The sequence below is a fragment of the Podarcis muralis genome, chromosome 6 (assembly GCF_964188315.1).
Source record: "Podarcis muralis chromosome 6, rPodMur119.hap1.1, whole genome shotgun sequence".
NCBI lineage: Eukaryota > Metazoa > Chordata > Lepidosauria > Squamata > Lacertidae > Podarcis > Podarcis muralis.
Window position 1 is genome coordinate 74,151,951 of NC_135660.1, and position 22,376 is coordinate 74,174,326.

General features: G+C 41.5%; 1 protein-coding gene across 20 annotated transcripts in view; it reads left to right on the forward strand.

Moving 5' to 3' along the window:
• ANK3 (ankyrin 3) overlaps positions 1–22,376 on the forward strand; it is a 398,459-nt gene that overhangs the window by 370,481 nt on the left and 5,602 nt on the right. For 9 of the 20 annotated variants that reach the window (XM_077930551.1, XM_077930553.1, XM_077930554.1 and 6 more), the window contains 7 exons: positions 3,150–10,865; positions 11,537–11,611; positions 13,373–13,504; positions 14,380–14,523; positions 17,382–17,472; positions 18,211–18,589; positions 20,011–20,178. In XM_077930551.1, the coding sequence (XP_077786677.1) occupies positions 3,150–10,865; positions 11,537–11,611; positions 13,373–13,504; positions 14,380–14,523; positions 17,382–17,472; positions 18,211–18,589; positions 20,011–20,178 (8,705 nt within the window). Of the gene's footprint in view, positions 1–3,149; positions 10,866–11,536; positions 11,612–13,372; positions 13,505–14,379; positions 14,524–16,814; positions 17,473–18,210; positions 18,590–20,010; positions 20,179–22,376 lie in introns of all 20 variants that reach the window. The other 11 variants (XM_077930564.1, XM_077930567.1, XM_077930568.1 and 8 more) reach the window with 6 other exon arrangements.

Consider the following 22,376-nt stretch of genomic DNA (forward strand, 5'->3'; position numbering starts at 1 on the left):
AAACAGATGAGCTGTTTTTAAAATGTTCTTTGTATATTTGTTTGTTGCATTTTTTCCCCAAACAAGCCTCACACATTTAGGGAATGTCCAACAACATCCCTGCAGATGATTTCAGTGATCAAGTTGTGTGGTCCCTGAGGAACCCTGGACCTAAGTTGTTCAGGGCTTTGTAAATTAATGCAAGGACCTTGAACCTGGCTTGTTAGTAGATGGGCACTAACATGGCTGTAGCAGAGAGCCAAACAATATTTTAATTAGAAATGCATTTTTTAAAATGTGCTGAATCTTTATTTTAAAGGAAAAACAGCTGGGTGGAACCTCAGTCAGAATCAGGGCCCAGAATCAGAATTGTCCCTTGGTGGCTGTTTACCTGCAAAGATGTTGTCTGCAGTAAATAGCAACTTTGGGAGCAATTAGGGAATATGATCCTGACTGGGACTCAGCATGTTTTCCATCAGCCACCATCCCGACAGGTAGGTTTTTAACTTGTCATGTTGATCCAGAGTTAGTATGTGTGTGTTGTAAATGTAAATACAAATGAAGTAGAACCAATGTACAAAATTGTCAAACTACTACTCACTGTACAGTGGGAAAATGTATACATAATTTCCCACTGTACAATGGACAGCTCTTAGAGAAGCTGGTCTACCAATGCTTACTCTTTACTGGATAGAACCAGTTGATTATTTTGTACATAACTATTGTTTGCCTTAAAAATACTGACAAAAGTTTGTTTGAAATAGTATCAGAGTAATGTCAGACAAAGCTGCGCTGAGAAGGTATTTTTGTTTCCATGCTAGTTCCTAGTGAAGAGATTGTGTCTTAATGTGTTTCTGTGTTTTACCATTTAAGCATTCGTGACAAAAGAACTCTGCCATGGGTCATAACATGACCAGTGATGGCCCTTGCAAATCAGAGGAGCAGGCAAGTGCCTCCCCTCTTTACATCAAAGACTATGTGAGCCAGCTTCCCCATAATGACACCCATTTGCATGGAGTCCCTTACAGGAAGTGGGAGGGGAGAAAAACTGCACAACTGGCTGTTGGTGTAAAGGCATTAGCTGAAGACACACTGAAGCGCCCAGCATCTTCAAGCAGCTCCTGGGCCTCACCTGCGTCTACCAAGTTCCCCAGCTGGTGGCTTGCCTGCTGGCAGTGGCTGGGAAGGCACCTGCCATTGTGCATTCCCCAGTGCTCTCGAGCGTCCAATGTAGTGTCACTCCAGGGCATCTAGGAAAATTAAATGGCATTTGGTTTTTCAGATGCAGCCAGCTACTGCCATCAAAGCAAGCCCACAGCTGGGAAAGCAAACAAGTGTGTGTGTGTGTGTGTGTGTGTGTGTGTGTGTGTGTGTGTGTGTGTGTGTGTGTGTGTGTTGGGGAAGAGCTGCCTCAGTACACCCTGCCTGGAGCTGCTTTAACATGCAGCTGGCGTTGAAAATAGAGAAGGAAAATCCTTCTGCTATTCCTCTGAGAAGGCTACCACTGGTAACTTAAAAGACTGGAGTTCTGAAAGTCATTACTATATTAAAAGATACGGGTGATGTTAATCTCAAATTACAGCTTCCTAGAGTTTACATTCCCAGCTAAGTATTTACTTAGCTATTTTTAAATATATATCCCGTCTTTTTTTTGAAAATAGTCTCCAGACAGCTTGCAGGTTATAAAAACACATTATAAAATAAATAATAATAATAATAATAATAATAATAATAATAATAATAATAATAATAATAATATCATCTTCAAAAATGTAAACAGCACATTAAGATCAGCAGCCAATATTCTAACAATTTCCATTAGTATTGACACTTTCTATGGGCAGACAAGATGGATTCAACTGGCAACTGAAGACAGTGAAGACAACATCAGATGACCCTGACTGGCAGGGGTGCAGTTTGGTAACCATGGTGCTACCACAGAAAAGTCCCTCTCTCTGGAAGCCCCCTGTTAATTTTGTGATAGGGAAGGTTGAGCTTGCTTTCCTTGAACTGCTAGGAAAACTGCCTTCAAAAGGTACCAAGACACTACACCTTGTAGAAAAAGTGTACTCTTCTTTTTAAATGCCTTCTGTGGAAAGATTTTTGAACATTTGTATATTTTGCATAGTACACCATGCAAACTGTTTTATTCCATGTGCTTGTTTTTTACATGATAAACCATGCATGAATAAAATTTAAAGTTTGGTTGCTTTGCTTGCTCACGTTTTTTCATTAATCGTATTTCCCATTTTTTATGTATGACAAATGCTTCTTAAAGTCATTTCATGTGAAGCTTTTTATCTTTTAAGTTTTACCAAGTAAAAGGAATATCGCATGAAAAAGCCAACAAATGCAAAAAGCTTCCCCCCCTTTTTTTTTGGTTCTTTTAATCCTTGAGTCAGAAAAGGTCTTGCTCTTATTGGCTTTGTGAGAGTGAAGCATATACAAAATGTGCATGGGAGAGAGAGAAAGTTTTGACTTTATTCCCGTTGCTTCACAGTTTGCACATCAATTGCCTGTCACCTTAAAGGTATTTTGGGTTCTGCATGAAATAGTTTGGAGTGGTTTTCAAAGCAGACTTTAGCTACTCAGTGTCATTTGCACAAGTTTACACCGTTTTGTGTTAACGAAACTGCTATACAGTAAATATAAAATGTATTAATGAAACTGCAAAGGATATAATGATAGAAATTTTCCAGAGGACAATTTTGATACTTGCACAAAGCAAAGACATACTGATAACAGGCAAAATGGAGCTGAGATACTTAATATCTTAACTTTAGCACATCAGAAAGTCAATAGGAAGTAAGAGAAGAATTTTTGGTTGTGGCTATTACTTTGGACCATAATGGACTTCCTTCTATGTGTTTTCTGTTCTTTCATTGTTTGCAGACTCGGTTGCCTTGTGCTTTCCTGTCTTTCATTTCATGTTGGTTTCTTTCTTTCTTTTTTTAATTTTGGATCATCCATAATTATGTGACTCATTCCTATTTTTCCCTACCTGTTTAGCTGTTGATTTTACCTACTTCATTCTAATTCACACAAACAGTTGTACTTGCTTTTTTTGTAATATTACAACGTTTACTGACCAATTTTCTTCTCTGGTCTCTCTGTTTTTCAATCATTTTTGTTGATTTTTACGTTTGATTATTTTGGTTTAACAATTTAAGAAACAGTTGAACGAAGTGCAGGAGCAACAAGATCCCTACCTGCTACCTATTCATACAAGCCATTCTTTTCAGCAAGACCGTATCAGTCTTGGACAACAGCACCAATTACTGTGCCTGGGCATTCCAAATCAGGCTTCACTTCTCTATCAAGCTCTTCCTCTAACACTCCAACAGCTTCTCCATTAAAATCAATATGGTCCGTTTCTTCTGCTTCACCAATCAAATCCACATTAGGAGCCTCCACTACGTCTTCAATTAAATCTGTTAGCGATGTAGCTTCTCCAATTAGATCATTTCGGACAATCTCCTCTCCAATAAAAACCGTGGTCTCACAGCCTCCATATAATATCCAAGTCTCTTCTGGTTCTTTCGTCAGAGCACCCACAGTAACAGAAGCCACTAGTTTGAAAGGGCTGGCATCCGCATTCCCCTCTCGGACATCTCCAGTGACTACAGCTGGGTCTCTTTTGGAGAGATCATCCATTACCATGACGCCTCCAGCATCCCCCAAATCGAACATTAACATGTACTCTTCAAGTTTGCCATTTAAGTCAATCATCACATCAGCATCACCGCTTTTATCTTCACCTTTAAAGTCAGTGGTGTCTCCTGCTAAGTCAGCAGTTGATGCTGTTTCACCATCTAAGGTCACGATGGCTTCATCCCTCACTTCCCCTGTGAAACACACAGTCGGGCATACAGAGGTAGCCATGGTTAACGGATCCATGTCACCTTTGAAATATCCGTCCCCCGCCAATTTAATCAATGGAGCTAAAGCCACAGCCACATTTCAAGACAAGATCACTGCAGCAACCAGTTCTGCAAGTTATGCTGTTAACGCAGCAACTGATACTGTTGAGAAAATGTTTCCAACCACTACTGCAGCCCCATTTTCTCCACTCAGGTCGCATGTGTCTTCAACTCCATCAGCCTTTCAGTCAATAAGAACTACTCCTGCAGGTGTATTGTACACATCTCTTGGGTCAATATCAGCAACTACCTCGTCAGTAACTTCATCAACTATCACAGTCCCAGTATATTCTGTAGTCAATGTTTTGTCTGAACCAGCACTAAAGAAGCTCCCAGAGTCAACTTCCCTTACAAAATCGGCAGCTGCGTTGCTATCGCCTATTAAAACATTGACTACAGAGACACGCACACAGCCTCACTTTAACCGAACCTCATCTCCTATAAAATCATCCTTGTTTTTAGCACCCTCTGCTCTTAAGTTGTCCGTACCATCTTCTTTATCTTCTAGTCAGGAGATGTTAAAAGATGTGGCTGAGATGAAAGAGGACCTAATAAGAATGACAGCGATATTGCAGACAGATGTAATGGAGGACAAGGAATTCCAGCCAGAACTAACAAAGGAGGGTAGAATAGATGATGAAGAACCTTTTAAAATTGTTGAGAAAGTAAAAGAGGACTTAGTAAAAGTTAGTGAGATACTGAAAAAAGATGTGTGTTTAGAAAAGAAAGCATCAACCAAGCTATCAAAAAATGATAAAGGACATTCTTCTGAGGATGAATGGGTAGAGTTCAGTGCAGATGAGATTGATGAAGCAAGACGGCAAGGCATGACATACCCTCCTATAACTATTCCTGAAAAGGTGCAAATTAAAGCGAAGGCTGTATCTGAAAAGGATTATAACTTGACTAAAGTCATTGATTATTTGACGAATGACATTGGTAGTAGTTCTCTGGCAAGTCTGAAGTACAAGTTTGAAGAGGGGAAAAGAGAAGGTGAAGAGAGACAAAAGAGAGTTTTAAAACCAGCCATTGCATTGCAAGAACACAAACTTAAAATGCCTCCAGCCTCCATGAGGCCTTCTACTTCAGAAAAAGAGTTGTGTAAAATTGCAGATTCCTTTTTTGGAACTGATACTATTTTGGAGTCTCCCGATGACTTTTCCCAACATGACCAAGACAAAAGTCCTTTGTCTGACAGTGGCTTTGAAACAAGAAGCGAGAAAACTCCTTCAGCCCCACAAAGCGCCGAGAGCACAGGGCCGAAACCACTTTTCCATGATGTACCCATCCCTCCGGTCATTACAGAGACAAGAACTGAGGTGGTTCACGTGATCCGTAGCTATGAACCTTCATCAGAAGAAGTTCCTGAACCTCAAGCAGAAGAGCCGCCATCAACGAAAACAGCACCTACTTTTATGGAACTGGAACCCAGGCCAAACGGAGGGTCTATCAAAGAAAAAATGAAAGCCTTTCAAATGAAAGCCAGTAATGAAGATGAAGACCACAAATGTGTTCTTGGTAAAGGTGTCCGTGTAAAAGAAGAAACTCATATAACTACCACAACCAGAATGGTTTACCATAAGCCTCCGTGCACTGAGAGTTCTTCAGAAAGAATTGAAGAAACCATGTCTGTTCATGATATCATGAAAGCTTTTCAGTCAGGACGCGATCCTTCCAAAGAGTTGGCAGGTCTGTTTGAACATAAGTCTTCGGTAACACCAGATGTTAGCAAGTCTACTGAAATTTCACCACAACATACAGAGAAGGACAGCAAAATGAAACCCAAATTGGAGCGTATAATAGAGGTCCATATCGAAAAAGGTAATGAGGCTGAACCTACTGAAGTCATTATTAGAGAAACCAAAAAGCACCCAGAGAAAGAAATGTATGTTTATCAGAAAGACTTACCTCGAGGTGATTTGGAAAAACATGATGCTCTTCCTTGTTCAGATGAACAAGGTCAGCAAGAAGAAGAAGAACTGACAGCAGAAGAGTCCCTACCTTCTTATCTGGAGTCTTCTAGAGTAAATACTCCCGTGTCTCAGGAAGAAGACAGTCGCCCTAGTTCTGCCCAACTTATGTCTGATGACTCGTACAAAACACTGAAGCTTCTGAGTCAGCACTCAGTAGAGTACCATGACGATGAGTTGTCAGAACTAAGAGGGGAGTCTTACAGGTTTGCTGAGAAAATGCTGCTCTCAGAAAAGCTAGATGTGTCTCACTCTGATACTGAGGAGTCAGTTACTGACCATGTTCTACCCCTTAGCTCAGACTTTCAGGGGCATGATAAACGATGCAGAGAAAAAATAGCCACAGCCCCCCCAAAAGAAATCCTCACCAAAATCTCTAAAGATATATCAGAAAATGGTGTAGGTAAAATGTCTAAAGATGATCATTATGATAAAGTGACAGTGTTACATTATACCGGAGATGTTAGTAGCCCAAAGCACGCAATGTGGATGCGCTTTACTGAGAACAGATTAGACAGAGGTAGAGAAAAGTTGATGTATGAAGACAGGGTGGACAGGACTGTTAAGGAGGCAGAAGAAAAACTGACAGAAGTATCACAGTTCTTCCGGGACAAAACAGAGAAACTGAATGATGAACTGCAATCTCCAGAGAAAAAGCAGCAGAAAAGGAATGGGAAAGAAGCACACTCTGGCCATAGTTCAACCAGCAGCAGCCCCGAAAAGGTGACGATTTCTGAGGTGCAGAGTTCAAAGGATGACTGGACTAGAGGAGGACCCTTTGGCTATTGTGGGAAGAACTTCCCAAAAGCTGATGAAAGAAAAGCAGCTAGTTTGCCTAGCAGTCCCGAGAGAAGGGCTCTTGCACAACAGACCGAGGACTGTAAGCAGTTGATGGAGCAGAAAGGAACAGCTCAGAAGAGTAGGACACCCGAGGCTTCGCCAACCGGATTCCAGCTGAAGCAATCCAAACTCAGTTCTATTAGGCTGAAGTTTGAACAGAGCATAGGCTCAAAGAATAAGGACCTACATCATGATGATAAGAAGCAGGACACTCAATCTAAAATCCCAGTGAAAAAAATGCAAGAGAGCAAGCTCCCAGTCTATCAGTTTTATGCAAGAGAAAAGCATGCAAAAGAGGTAGACCTCGCAGATGGGAGTATAACATTGCAGAGGGAATCTCCTGCTAGCAAATTAAAAGATGGTGCCCAGGGTAAAGGCAAAGCGATGGAAGATGCTGCTGCTTCAGATGTACTCAGACACAGAAATGAAATGCCAAGTAAGAATGTTCCAGAAGGCTTTGCAGAGCAGAAGCTGAAAGGTTTGGCGTACAGTACGAGCTCAGATACTGCATCAGCCAAGGGGCATTGGGATAAAAAGGTCTATAGGACATGGGAAAGCCCTGGAACATTTGCCCATAACACACAAAAAGAAAAACTGTCCCATGTGCTTGTTCAGGATGCAGTAAAAGACAATCACATTGACCACCCCGAGACTAAAGATCTGGGCAGAGCCAGTGAATTCATCACTGTGACAGAGCATGAGCACAAGGTGTCAACGAGTGGGTCCCATTCAAAGGAGGTGAAGGAAGTGACTGTAAAATCTCCATCCAAAAAGGTCCTTTATAGAGAATATTTTGTCAGAGAAGGAGAGCCCCCCAGTGAAATGATGGATAAAACCTCAAAGAAAAAAGAACCATTGACTGCATCCCATATTCCAGTCAGAATTTCAGAAGAAAAACGAATGTTATCAGCTAGCATTCCCGATGGAGTTCATGAACAGCTAAAACATGCAGCACATGAACTGTCAGCTAAAGTGTCCCATGCTAGTGTGGCAAAGGAAAAAACTGAGAGGAATTTTGATTATACAGAGCATGTTAAAAATAAGTATTCAGAATTTTGTCAGTTTAGCAGTAAGCACATCAAATTAAGTCCTCCTATGGAGGATGCTGAGCTATCCCTTAGTAAATCACCTGATTCTTTAGAAAATAGCCCAGGAAAGGAGTCTCCCTCGAGGGACTTTGACTCTATTCATAGTGATAACTTGGCAAAATCAGCCCCTTTAGCAACAGCTGAGGGAACAAAAGAGATAAAAACCTTACCTGTTTATGTCAGTTTTGTTCAAGTAGGGAGGCAATATGAAAGGGAGGTGCAACAAGGAAATATTAAAAAAATTGTAAGTCAGGAAAGTAAGACAGTACAAGAGACAAGGGGGGGCTTTTACACCACAAGGCAGCAGAAACAGCTTCCTTCTCCACAAGGCAGTCCAGAAGACGACACATTAGAACAGGTGTCCTTTATAGATAGTTCTGGGAAAAGTCCACTAACACCTGAAACTCCTAGCTCAGAGGAAGTGAGTTACGAATTTACATCTAAAACGCCTGATTCACTAATTGCTTATATACCAGGCAAACCCAGTCCTATCCCTGAGGTTTCTGAGGAGTCTGAAGAGGAAGCAGAGGCTAAGTCAACCTCTGTAAAACAGGCCATTGTTGAGCCACCAAAAATTGACAGAGTGCTGCCCAGTAGCTTAGACAGAGATTCTAATAAAAGGCCCAAAGGGAACCGGGTTGCGTACATTGAGTTCCCTCCTCCTCCTCCGCTAGATGCCGATCAGACAGAATCAGAAAAGCAGCGCCACTCCTCTGAGAGTGAAATGGAGATGATAGAAGTAAACCTACGGGATGAGCATGACAAATGTCAGCTGGCTGAACCACTCATAAGAGTACAGCCACCTTCTCCTGGGCCACCAGGAGAAGATCTTAGTGACTCCAGTGATGATGAATCCCTGTATCAGCCTGTTCCCATTAAAAGATACATGTTTAAATTGAATGACGTTGAAGATGGCCAGAAGGAAGGCTCCAAGCATAAATTGCCTGCGAAAAGAGAGAATGGGAAACCTAATGATTTTGATCTTGGCCTTGATTCTCCCCAGAATGATATTGCGCAAAATGGGAACAATGACCAGTCTATCACTGAGTGTTCCATAGCAACCACTGCAGAATTTTCCCATGATACAGATGCAACTGAAATTGACTCTCTTGATGGGTATGATCTACAAGATGAAGATGATGGCTTAACCGAGAGTGATTCCAAACTTGCAGGCCCAGCAGTGGAAATCAAAAAAGACATATGGGCTACAGAAGGCATTTTGAAACAGACTGATCGGTGTTTTAGCCAAAGTAAGCTGGAAGTTATTGAGGAGGAAGAAAAAGTTGGTACTGAAGAAAACAAACTTTTATCAACATGTCCAGCAGCTGAAAAAAGTGGTGATAAGACTGAACAAAAATCAGGGGCACAGTTTTTCACTTTGGAAGGCAGGCACCCTGACAGGACTGTGTTTCCTGATACATATTTCAGTTACAAAGTAGATGAAGAGTTTGCAACCCCTTTTAAGACAGTAGCTACTAAAAGCCTAGATTTTGACCCTTGGTCCAATAACCGTGGTGATGATGAAGTGTTTGAGTCCAAATCAAGGGATGACGAGGCTAAGCCTTTTGGCCTTGCTGTAGAAGACAGATCTCAAGCAACAACCCCAGATACGACTCCAGCCAGAACTCCAACTGATGAAAGTACACCAACTAGTGAGCCCAATCCCTTCCCGTTTCACGAAGGGAAGATGTTTGAGATGACTCGCAGTGGCGCAATTGACATGAGCAAGAGGGATTTTGTTGAAGAAAGACTCCAATTTTTTCAGATTGGTGAGCATACTTCTGAAGGGAAGTCAGGGGACAAGGGGGAAGGGGATAAAAATAAAGTCACTGCCATCACACAGCTGCAGTCAGGGGACAAAGCTGTAGGAAAAAACATAGAGGGAGAAGTAGAAACACCAACAGTTGAATGTAAGCTCATCACCCAGGCCAGTGGAGATTGTACAGAAGCAACACCCGGTAGTAACTCCCTGGAGAAATCATCGACCACTGTTAATGCTTCTAAAGTTGATCCCAAATTGCGCACACCTATTAAAATGGGAATTTCTGCTTCCGCCATGACGCTGAAGAAAGATGTCTCTGGAGAAGTGACAGATAAGCTAGAGGCTGTGACGCCAGGTGTTCAGGGGTTAGAATATGAAACCATAGAGGAGGTTACAAGCCAGTCAAGTGGTAGGGAAGCAGAAAAGCATGATTTCCAAAAAGATAATTTTAATAACAACAACAATTTGGACCCATCCGCTTTACCTAACGATAGTGTTACCTGTAAAGTAGTGCTAAATGAACATTTTGAGCCTAAGTGTCCCACACAGAAAGCTACTCAATTGAAAAACACTTCAGGAAATGATACAGGTGCAACACAAGGACACTGTAAACCAAAAGTACACGGAGAACAGCAGAAGTCATCAGAGCCAGTAGGGAATAGAGCGAGATCAAAACTTCCCATAAAGGCTACCTCAGCAAAAGAAGCTATCCCACATAGCAGTAGCCAAGCCTGCAGAGTGAGTAAAGTCAGACAGGATAGTAAACTTGACAAAAGGAAACAAAACAGCTCTTTCCCACATGTAGAAGTAAGGTCTAAGATTCCTGTAAAAAATACACAAAGGCATAACTTAGCCATAGCTAGAAAGACACCAGCAGTTCAAAACCAAGAGCAGCTAGAGAGAAGCAAAGCCAAACCGCTTCCTTCTAAATTACCATTAAAGGTAAGATCTACCACCAGCACCTCTACTACCACCACCACCGCTGCAGCAGCAACAGTTAAAGTAAAGCAGAGTCAGCTTAGGGAGGTATGTAAACATTCTATTGAATATTTTAAGGGAATTAGTGGAGAGGCTTTAAAGCTTGTGGACCGCCTGTCTGATGAAGACAAAAAGTTGCAGTCAGAGGTGTCCGATGACGATGAAGAAGAAGACAGTACGTCAAGAAACACGTCCCTGTCCGAAGCCACTCAAGTTTTCCAGCCTTCCATTACATCGAAGCCCGCTAGAGATATGAGAACAGAGGCAGCATCTTTAAAATCAAAGATTGAAAAGTCCGACAGTGAGAGGAGGAGGAGTAAGAGGACTGGTGAGAATGGAGGGAGTCAGGTTTCTGGAGCTCTCGTGGCTCACCTCGTGGAGATCAAGCCTAGTTTGTAAAACTTTCAACTTGTTGATCCTAGTGCATGAACTGTTGTGATTGCCTGTGAAGTGACTTACTGTAGTTCTCATTCTGTCATTGTCATCTGTATGTGCTGTCTTTTATACTCTTCTTTCTTCCTTTAAGTGAAGCCTATACTATAGACAGCTAGTGAAGCATGCTAAATACATTCATGTAATAGTTTAGGTCTTAGAAGACTTCATTTTGTGACAGCAAAAAAAAAAAAAAAAAAAACAACAAAACACCCCTCATTTTGTCAAACAGAGAAAACATTTTTTTCCCCTTTAAGTACTGGTGGACTGTTTTCCACCACCCCACCAGTAGTTAAAGCACTGTTGAACAGTTGAGTAGATAGATTGTTGGCATGTTTGGTTTCATTTACACAATTAACATCATGTAGTTTGACACTCGGCCTTATAAAGGTGGCATTTTTTTCAAATCTGTGACAAAAATATATTTATTTATTGTAGGTTTTAGGGCACTCAGTCATTTTAGCAATTGATCTGAGCACCAGTTAACATAGTACAATGTATTAAAATGCTGTTAGTGCTAAGAATTCTTTCACAGCACCTTTTTAATCAATAAATTATAAATCACAGGTCCACAGAGTCCATGTGAACGGACAGATATAAGGATGGCAATAGTGGCCGATCACCTGGGACTTAGTTGGACGGGTAAGATTTTATTTTGTGGTGATGATATTGCAACTAGCAATTCCTTTTGATGCCCAGGCTGAGGGTGTATATGTGTGTGTGTTAGAGTGCAGTTTAGTCCTCAGGGCATCTTTTGTCTTCAGAAAAAGAGGGATACAGTGGACAAGCGAGATTGCAAGAGGTCTTTATGAAATGTGCTCTAGTAGTACTCCTTATAAAATTTCCATAAACACGGTTTATGGAATACAATCTTACTTGGCTATGAGTGATCGCCGAAGAAGAAGAAGAAGAAGATTATAAAACTGGTTTTATAAAGCATTTGTGACATTTGTATCCCATCATTTCTTCAGGGAGCTAAGTCTGATGTGCCAGCCACACAACCACCCTGTGCAATCAGTTAACATGATAGTAACCTGGTCAGGACACCCCTAGCGAGTTTCATAGCATTAGGTGGGCAAGCAGGAAACTTAGTCTTGAGACCATCACATGTTGCATGGGGTTTTTGTTCACAATTTTGTTACCCCATTATCTCTAGAATCCACTGCATTGGTCCTGTCTCCTCACAGGCCTCGGATATTGTAGGGTGGGGAGAGGTTAACAAGGTTTATTCTTCCTCATCTGTCCTGTAGAAATGTAAGAAATAAATACTTTTGAAGTAGCACAAAGGCCCTTTTTATAAAGACCTCTCTCCAAAGCAAAGCCAGCGAGTTAAGACTTCTCTTCATTCTCACCAACTAGTATTGTAATATAGGCACTAAAAATTGTGTAGCTTCCAGAAAGGATCTTGACTGTCCACGGGGCATCCAGGGCCATGAGAGGCATTGGTTGCAGCCATGTTGCCTTGGCAGTAAGGCAGCTGACCAGTCCTGCTCAAGGAGCAGGCAGATCTCCTGACATGCCCCTCTTGTCCACTGTTGACAAAAGAATGGAGCTCTCATTGCTGCCTTCTCCTGCTTCCTCCTACATACCCCAGGCATGTCAGAAATATTTTATAGCTTTGTATACAATATTTGACAGTTTGGATTCAAAGTATTCTGTATGAGAGTGGAAGGTACCTGTTTGCACTTTGAAGACTCTTTGTGTGTCTGCTTTGGCCATTTTCCCTCTCTCTGACTGCAGTTCTCTTGCTACATCATATACCTTTCCAGAGATTTATCTGAGTCTTCAGGGTAACTTACAACATGAGGAGGTGAAGACAAGAAAGCCCTGGTGCGTGCATAAAACACCAGCTTCAGTTCTTTGAGTTGAAGCCAATGTGTTGCTATGCCACATAGTAATTGTGAGGTCATCAGTGATTGTCTACCTGACTGGAAGCCTGATTTAGTCCTATTAGAACAGACTTCCTCAGCCTGCTGCTGATGTTTTAGAACACAACTCCCATCATCCCTGACAGCTGGCCATGCTGGCTAGGGTTGTAGACCGAGGTGTAGTCCGAAAAACCTAGAGAGCAGCAGGTTGGAGAAGGCTATATTTAGACACAGCAGGAAACTAGAGAAACTGTGCAACCTCTTGACCTCTCTTGGGTGGGGTTTGTAGAACTAGTGAAGGAAGGATACAGCCCAAAGCTCCACAAACAGTGGCTGATAGGTTTCAGACAGCAGGATGAAATGATACCTGCTCTCTCAGAGGACTTTCTCCTTTCCGATTTCTATGACAAGTTACACTGAAAAGGCAGAAATCTGAACCAAACTTGGTTTTTCCATGTGTGACCTGCTTGCTGAACAGAGTTTTCAAAATAAACGTTGTTATCTCTCTCTCCCCTCCATTTCCCCCGTGTTATAGAACTGGCAAGAGAGCTGAATTTTTCTGTTGATGAAATTAATCAAATCCGGGTAGAAAACCCAAACTCTTTGATTGCTCAGAGCTTCATGTTGTTAAAGAAATGGGTGACCAGAGATGGGAAAAATGCTACAAGTAAGTTTCATAACTATTATTGTTTTAAGTATGTAGAAGTCCATATTTTGCTGAACTTCATACACAGACTAGACCTATCACTTAATGACTGTAGCCTCAACCGGTATGTTAGAATAAAATGCCACAGATCAAAGACTATAGATATAATTTTCAATTCATACATTCATTCATACATTTCAATTCATGCATTCAGCTGTGGGTCATCAAGTTTTGAGAAGTCAAGGAATAAGGAATCTGCATGCGTGTGTGAACTGGATCTGTCTGGATAGGCTTAAAACAACACAATCTCACAGTTTGAACAGATGAAACTGCCTTATATTGACTCAGACTATTGATCCTTCTAGTCCAGCATTGCCAACTGTAACTGGCAGCAGCTCACCATAAGTCTTTCTAGCCCTGCGCAGAGATATCTGGGACCTTCTGTGTGCAAACCATGTGTTCCCCTACTGAGCCATAGCCCTTTCCCAAAGTAGTTCCATGCACATACAATGCAGTGAGGAGAATGCTGTCCACTGTTTTAGAGATTGTGATAAGGCATGGCTATGGGAGGTACTGCATGGCAATAGAATTATTCCATTTTTACGGTAGCATGCACTTATACACAGAGTATTGACGAAGAGCTGATTTGTGCTTTATTGGCACTCTACGACACCAGTATTCGCTATGGTAGATACATGAAGTGTGAAGGTGAGACACATGTCTCTAAACACTTGGGAACGTGCACTGGAAAGTAGAGACTGGTTGATTGAATCCACTGCATGCATAAAGATTCCCATGCTATACATGTTACTGTTGCGACCACTGGCCATACTCATAGACAGTTACAAATTTCAGTTATGAAATACTTTTCATCTATTTTGTTCTTCCTTCCACAGCTGATGCCTTAACCTCTATATTGACAAAAATCAATCGGATTGACATTGTTACTTTGTTGGAAGGACCAATATTTGATTATGGAAACATTTCAGGCACCAGAAGCTTTGCAGATGAAAATAATGTTTTCCATGATCCTGTTGATGGTAACTGAATTTGTTTCATTTTGACCAATATTTATCCACACAGAAAGGTCTTTTCATCTAATAACATAAACTATGCAAGATGATACTGTTTCAAATAAAATATATATTTATTTATCTCAAATATAAAAAAAATCAGGGTATGTATCAATGAACACTTCAGAGTTGTTTGGCTCCATTAACTTAATTTGAACTCAGTCTAAAATTACTGTGAAATCGTTCCCTTTGGTAAAATTACAACTGCTTATTGTTTCTTTACATTCTAAAATTACCCTAATGGGATAATGAAATTCTGGTACTCTAATCAATGCCCAGATTTATGCTGAGATTTAACTTCAATTTTTGTTCTTCAACTGTAAAGGCTTTTATTGAGCAGATAACTATATAAATGAATCTGTACTACTGATCAGGTGCTAAAAACTAATTCTGACTTTGAAGATACATTAAGCTGCTTTCCAAATACTTCCTTTTTGTTTCGTTTTGTAAGCTATGTTCTTCTAAACACTATGAATCTCCCTTTTTCTTGTATTTTATTCAAACACATGCTGTTTTTGCTGCCTTCTGCAAGGATTTTCTGGCTTTGTGCAGCGCTTATGAGCTTAATTCATCCCCAAGCAACATTCTTGGTCATTGAATCACCGCATTGCAGAAATTAAAATTCTGTGGACATTTTAAGAAGTTTTCTCTTGAAATGTTGCTTGTGCCTTTTAATCAGAGACAAGTATCTTTTCTACAAAGAGAATGTGCTTCTCTGTGTTGCTGTCTATCCTTCCTCTCCTCTGAACCTTCCTCAAGCTTCTTGTCCTCACCAAGACCAGACTACCTTTTAACTTTCTCTCAGTTGATTCAGTTGCAGAACACGGGGACATTAGTGCACATTGCTCTCCAGGCAGCACAATGTAATGCTGATCTCTCTCCCTATCCCAGCCTTTCATCAGCTCATCAACTTAATATTTACCTCTGAGAATATGGTTTACAGTTCACTGTCATTTCATTTGTCTATGTTCAAGTCTAACTGCCAGAGCAGGGATGGTCAACCTCTGTATTCCTGGGGGCTGCTCCATTCACCAGCTGCTACTCTGGGCTTTGGGAGCACTTTTCACAGAAGCAAGCAGACCTCATTACGGATGATCAGGCTTCATAGCAAAGCTAGCAGTAAGGGCTCTATAGGTATGGAGCATTCACATTCAGGTGGCAAAAGATCATTAATTGCTGGGTGGAGGAAGTAATGTTCTTCTGTAAAGATTCTGTCATGAGGCTGATTGGTAGCTTGCTTTTGCCTTTCCAGGATGCTCTTAATATAGCTATACACTAAATTCTACATGCAATATCCTTTAGGCAATTGTTTGTAAGACACATTTATTAAAATTGGGGAGGTACTTCAGGGCTGATCAGGCTCACAGGTCTCCAGCGGGCCATCCCTGTTCTAGATAATTATTGTTCTCTCTTTTTTGTTGTTTATGTTTTTCTTTTCTCTCTTTATTCAATCAGTGTTTCTGATTGTACCCATGTCACCAAGATCGCCTCAGTCTCCAAGATCACCAAGATCTCCTTATTCATCACAATCCTCTCATCTCTGTAGTTTTACTGTTCCCGAAATTTATATCTAGATCCTCCCTACCCTGTAGTTTTTGTTTTAGATTTTGACTCTACGGTCTCTGAGAATATGCTATACTTTTCTGTCCTCTTTAAGGTTCATTTCCATATTTCTAACAACTGCGTTATCATGATGCAGTGATTAAAGTTGAAGTATCTACAGATGATATTTCACATTTGTAATGGTATAAAGCCAAGTAGTTTTATCTTTTGGAAACTGGATGATAAAAATGTACACCAATTTTTAAGAAATCCTGGCTGTCTTGCTTTATAACATAATTCATTACATCTAAACTTTTTGAGTAAATCCAAATACAAGCAGAAAAGTTATTTTGCCACAAAATACCACTCTTGATATAAAAAGACAGCAAGCAGCCATCGAGATTCAGTCCATTTGCTATTGAGAAGAGAAATATAATACTACTGAAATTACTGGAAAACCAGTAATTGAAAAATTGCAACTATGTGTGCTGTAGGCCAATAATAGTAATAAGCTGTGCTGTATTAGCCATTTCATCTTCTTTGGTTTTGTTGCATTCTTTAAGGATGTTACATTCATTATTACATTCCTAATTAAAGTGTTGTTATCATTTCATACATTTTCCACATTTTACATAATTAACTGGCCACTCTGCATGCTTGATTATATGTCACTTCATACTTCATTGCAATCAGTCCAAATGTGCTGTCTTCCATAGGTTATCCCACCATCCAAGTGGAACTGGAAACTCCCACTGGGTTGCGCTTCGTGCCACCCACCCCTTCCCAGCAAGATGATTTCTTTAGCGATTTCTCTAGCATAGAGTCACCCCTTAGAACTCCCAGTAGACTGAGTGACGTGTTAGTAACTCCACAGGGAAACATAGATGATACAGCAGCAGAACCTCCAGTGGTGACTGAAGAAGACACTTCACTGGAAGACGGCAAACACGATTTCTCAGTGCCTAGAGAAGGAGCATCTAAAGATGTAGGCCAGATCCAATTGGATGAAATGGACCTTAATGATTACCCACGCTATCTTGGTAGTTATGCCGAGGTACCAAAACAAAAGCTAAGCCAAGAGACTAGTCCAACTTTAGTGAGAACTGAGCAGCAGGAGAGAGAAAAGTCTGGTACTGATGAGATGACGGAAGAAAAGCTTAAATCTCTGTTTGAAGACATTCACCTTGACGAAGTAGTTGAGTCTGAGGAGATGACAGAAGAAAAAGTCTTGTCTATTCTTAAGTATGTGCAGCAGGCAGAACAGGAACTGTCTTCAATTACAGGTTGGCAGAGTGAGGCCTCCAGCGTCAATGTGGAGCCGCCAACACCAGGACGCAGAATAAGCGGTGAATTGCTGGATCGACTAGATGACAGGTATGAAAGTGCTCAACTAACCAAGTATTCTCATTTTGAAAACACTTATGACTTTTTCCCCAAAACCCATCGTCATTGTATTTCTAGATGAAGTACCTATATAATGCTTATGTAAGTAAGCATCAATCCAGATTATAAGGCACCGATATTCTCAAGGCAAATTTACAGTATGGCATTTAAAACAGTGAAATCCCAAATACTGTTAAGATTGGGGGGGGGGGGCACAATAAAATCAGGCTCGGAACAGAATGGGCAGCAGGAAATACATAAACCTAGTTCCCAAAGGAACAGAAGAATATTTGACCACTTTTCCAATTTCAAAAAAAGTAAAGTAAAAGTTGCACAGGCCTCCTGGAGAGAGGATGGGTATACTGAAGTCCCAGAGCTGTGACAAAAAATCCTGACCCTGCTCTTTTTGCATTTGCATTGGATGCTAATGCAAATTCCAAAGGTGATTATACTTTTAGGAGGGTCTTGTTAGCTGATCTCAATACTCTGGGTAGGGAGGGAAATTATGTAAGGGGATATGCTTCCTGAAATAAGCTAGGACAACAAGATCAAAACCAGCACTGGTAAAATGCTAATTAGCGGCCTCACAGGTTTTTTGTGAAGAAAATATTTAGCCATATATGTCACCCTGAACTCCTTGGAGGTGGAAGGGTGGGCCAGAAGTACAACACATAAATTAACACTTATCTATTTTCCAGTGCTTGATCATGTTTGCTTTGTCTCTTGTAGCCCTGACCAGTGTAGAGATTCTATTACCTCATATCTCAAAGGAGAAGCAGGAAAGTTGGAAACCAATGGAAGCTACTCAGAATCTACAACAGAAGCAAAGACTAAGCCTTTCGTTCAGGAGTCTGCAAAGAGCCTAGGAAAACAGAGCGACAAGGAAACTGTGAAACCAAAAACGCAAAGTTCTCTCCGAACTGAGCAGCAAACCATCTCATTAACGTCGCATCAGAAATCTTTGCAAGAGGCAAGCAAGCCAGCAGTCGATACACCTAAAACCTCTGTGCCTGTCAGCATGAAAAAGACGAGCTGGAATACTTCCGATGACAGCAAGCTGAGACCAAAAGCCCAGGAAGAGGAAGGAGCAACATCGTCCGAACAAAAGGTATAAATGCCATCCGTCTTACTTTGTGTGGGAGTTTTCATTCTTAATTCAGCTAAAGCATTGTGAATATAGAATGAACTTCCCTCTGTGGCTTCCCTTTTATATTTCTCCCCCAAAACTTCCCAGCTAGGGCCAACCATGCAGTGCTGAAACTTCAGTTTAGAGAGCAACAGAGTTTAGTGATCTCCCCTCTTACGCAAACTCCATCCCTCTCATCAGCCACTTTAAAAGCCTCGCTTAAACCCAGGTTTAAGCTTTCCTTGAAATGAAAGCAGAGAAGCAGGATTGTGGTGAGGGAGCAGGAAGAAATGATGGGGGTGATTTTGAGCCTGCTCAAAAAACTGCAAAGGGTCCCTTCTGAGAATCTGGCATTTGCCCCCAAATGGGATAAAAACCCCCAACTCTCAATAAATCTTTCTGAACCAAGGAATGTGTGTGCATGCTGCTCACTGTTGGCAGTGGAGAGCAGCATGCAGCTACTGAAAGTTAGGTCAATGAAGGAAACTGTGATGGAATCAAGGCTCTTGCTCAGCCCCAAACCTATTTTGGAGACTGGTCAAGGGACCTCAGAGGTCTAGTGCCCCATCAGGAGAACCCTCTAGACATGAAGCCAGCACCCCATGAGTCCTGCTGGCCACCCAGGTCCATAGACTCAGCATAAGAGAGGACTCTGAGGAAGCCTACATAAAGGACTAGGGTTGTGGTGCCAAGCTCTCCAGGATCCTCTCGCCAGTCAGTTGAGACAGCCACAGGAGCAGATGGAAGGCAAAAAAATTAAAATGCTCTTTACTCTCTTCTCTACCCTCTGTCGCAAGTTCCTTGTGGGCTTCTACTTAGAATCATAGAATTATTTCTGCTAATATTCTTCAGTCTTTTGGCTTTTTGTATTGCTTCTGCAAACCGTGGTTTGCAAATGAGGAGCCAACCACAAGAGCCTTCCCATGCCCTTCCTCCTTCCCTGTAACCATGAACATTCCTAAACAAGAGTCTCCACTTAACCAGAATTTGAAACCCTGGTCTTGTGCCCAACCCCTGATATACAATCAATGGTTTGCTGATGTAATATAAAACCACACTTGAGATCAACAAGGGACAAGAGGGGGGAAATGTGCACCGGAAGTGGGAAGGGAGTACATATCCCCAAGGGTGTGCCTCCCTGTCAGTAAACTATGGTTTGCATGTAGCCTGCCATGCATTTATGGCGATGCCACGCTATACCTGTACAAAACTGTGGTGTATTTTGAAATATTTTTAAGGCAGCTCTGAATGCAGAATGCCTACCTCACTTGTGGACATGGCAAAATGCTCCTAACTGAAATATTACCTACCCTGAAAGCAAGATTGCAGACATCCCCCCTATGGTGTTTTTCAGGATGAACTAATGTTGGGTATAACCATTTTCCCCCTCTATTCCTGCTCAGATTCATGTTTGTCTTTTAAATGAGCTGGTAAAATGTACTAAAAACTGCATTTATCAGGAGTATAGTGAGAGTGACAGTGACAGTGACATTGAGATTCAGAGTGATTCAAGCTCAGATGAAGAACAGAGAATCACTACAAGGGTTTATCGGCGACGTTTGATTCTGAAGGTATCGCATGACTGTAGTTCCCACTGGCATGGAGTTGGTCTTGGACTGCAGTACTAATAGTGTTCACATTATACTCCTTCTCTTGGTGTGGTATGTATTTCATAACTGATGGCTGCCCCTTGTATAATCTTAAGACTTGTGGTGGAAAACAACCAAATTGCACGATGGGTTTCCTTTGGTAATCCCACTGTGTGCAGCATGACTTTGCCTCTATAGGTGCACTTTGACTAAATATATACAAATGCCGCTCAGTATAGTGAAACTATAACCTGGATCAACAGCAGTTTTGCAACTATGACCATTATAGCTTGGCTAGTAACAACTGTGAAAGATATATTAATTCTGATTTTGAAGCTGAATGTTGGAAGATTTGGGACAGATAAAAGAAAGTACGTCACACAGCTATGGAACTCCTCCCACAGGAGGTAGCGGTGGCCACCAAGTTGGATGGCTTTAAAAGAGGATTGAACAAATCCATAGAGGACAAAGCTATTGATGGCTACTAGTCATGGTGGGCATTCTCTGCCTCCACGGTCTGAGGTAGTACTGCTTATGAATAACACTTGCTGGAAAGCACAGGGAGAGCGCTCTTGTGCTCTGTTCCCACTTGTGGGTTTCCTACAGGGATCTGGTTGGTTACTGTGAGAACAAGATGCTGGGCTGTTGGCCTGATCTAGCAGGATCCTATGTTCTTGCAGTTTTTGTTTTTAATAGCATTCTTCTGAACAGTCTAAATTGGGGTGGTTAGCCTTTTTCAACCCAAGGATGTCATTCCCCGTTGGCCAAGAAACACTCTGGGGGCTGTATGCTAGTGGCAGGTGTGACCCCACACTCTTGCACATCCACAAACCACACACATGTACAAGACCCACAGCCCCCCTCCATGAGCTGATCCATACAATCAGCTGTGGGGGAAAGGTTATCCCTACTCCCTCAACTGATGATCAATTGGCTGGTTTTAGCTGCTGTCTGCAATAAGTTATAGTTTTGTTTTTTAAAAAAACCTTTTATGTAATTTTTATTATTTTGAGCAATCCTGGGCCCCCTTGCGGAGAAGAGTAGGTTATAAATGTGAATTATAAATAGATGACTAGCTAGGGAGTTCTTTGCATTACTATCCATCTGATGGGCTGATACCTACTTTAATTACATAATATGTCTAGCTTAGGTTTATTCCCCCATTTTGCCACCACTGGCAAAATTTATGGGTTCTTGGAGGGAGGCAGAAAAATATTCATGGCCCCCCAACATCTTTCTCCTCTTCTCTTTGCTCCTCAGTAATTTATGCAATTCATGCACATTCTTGACTAACACTTAAATATCTATCCGAAAGCAGACACTGTAGAGTGTCTGTCTGCTCTTACCAGGCACTTGGCAGTGATGCAGAGGGCTAGACCTCAGGGCCAAAATCAAAGGCACTGCAGCACAGCACCCACCCACCCTATAGAGTCCGAAATGTCAGGCTAACAGGCCTGGTGTCAGCAGCTGGGCCAGCACAGGCATGCCCGGTCACCACAACATCTTTCTATTTTTTTAAAAAAAGATGCTCACTTTATTCTGTTTACTGTAAAATATATTATCATTTTCTACAGCAAAATTGTGCTTATTCATAAATAAGCATTGTTGTGGGGAGGGTGAGGAATGTTAGTTGTGGGCTTCACAACTGAGCCAATACACATGGCCATCTAAAGAGGGAAGTGTAGGGTAAGACCATGAAGCCCAGGGCCTGAGATTACCTAGCTACACTACCGGTGGAGGCAGTTGCCTGGGAAAGTTCATGCCGTGAGAAATTAGTTCATCTAAAAGGGAAGAAGACACAACAAGAGTCAGTCAGAAAGACCTACATGGGTTGCAGGGCTCTTTCGCTTTCTTCTTCTAAGAGCAGCTCCCTAGGATGCAGAGATTCAGCTTCTGGACATGGGGTCTGCTTCCTAGGGGCTGTTCCACTTCAGAATGCATGTGTTGGACAGTTATCTCATGGCTGGTTGGTTGGTTTTTGTTGTTGTTGTTGTTTAAAAAAACCCTCTCTGGATGTTTAAAGTTAGCATATCAGAGAAAATGATTTTACCCTAAACTGCTTTCCCATTTTTTTGTTCCAGCTTTTCATAACAGTTAAGATTCAAACACAAAGAGTAGTCAAGCATGATAACAGCAACTGCAGTATTAAGTGATATAGTCAAGATGAACTATTTCTGCAT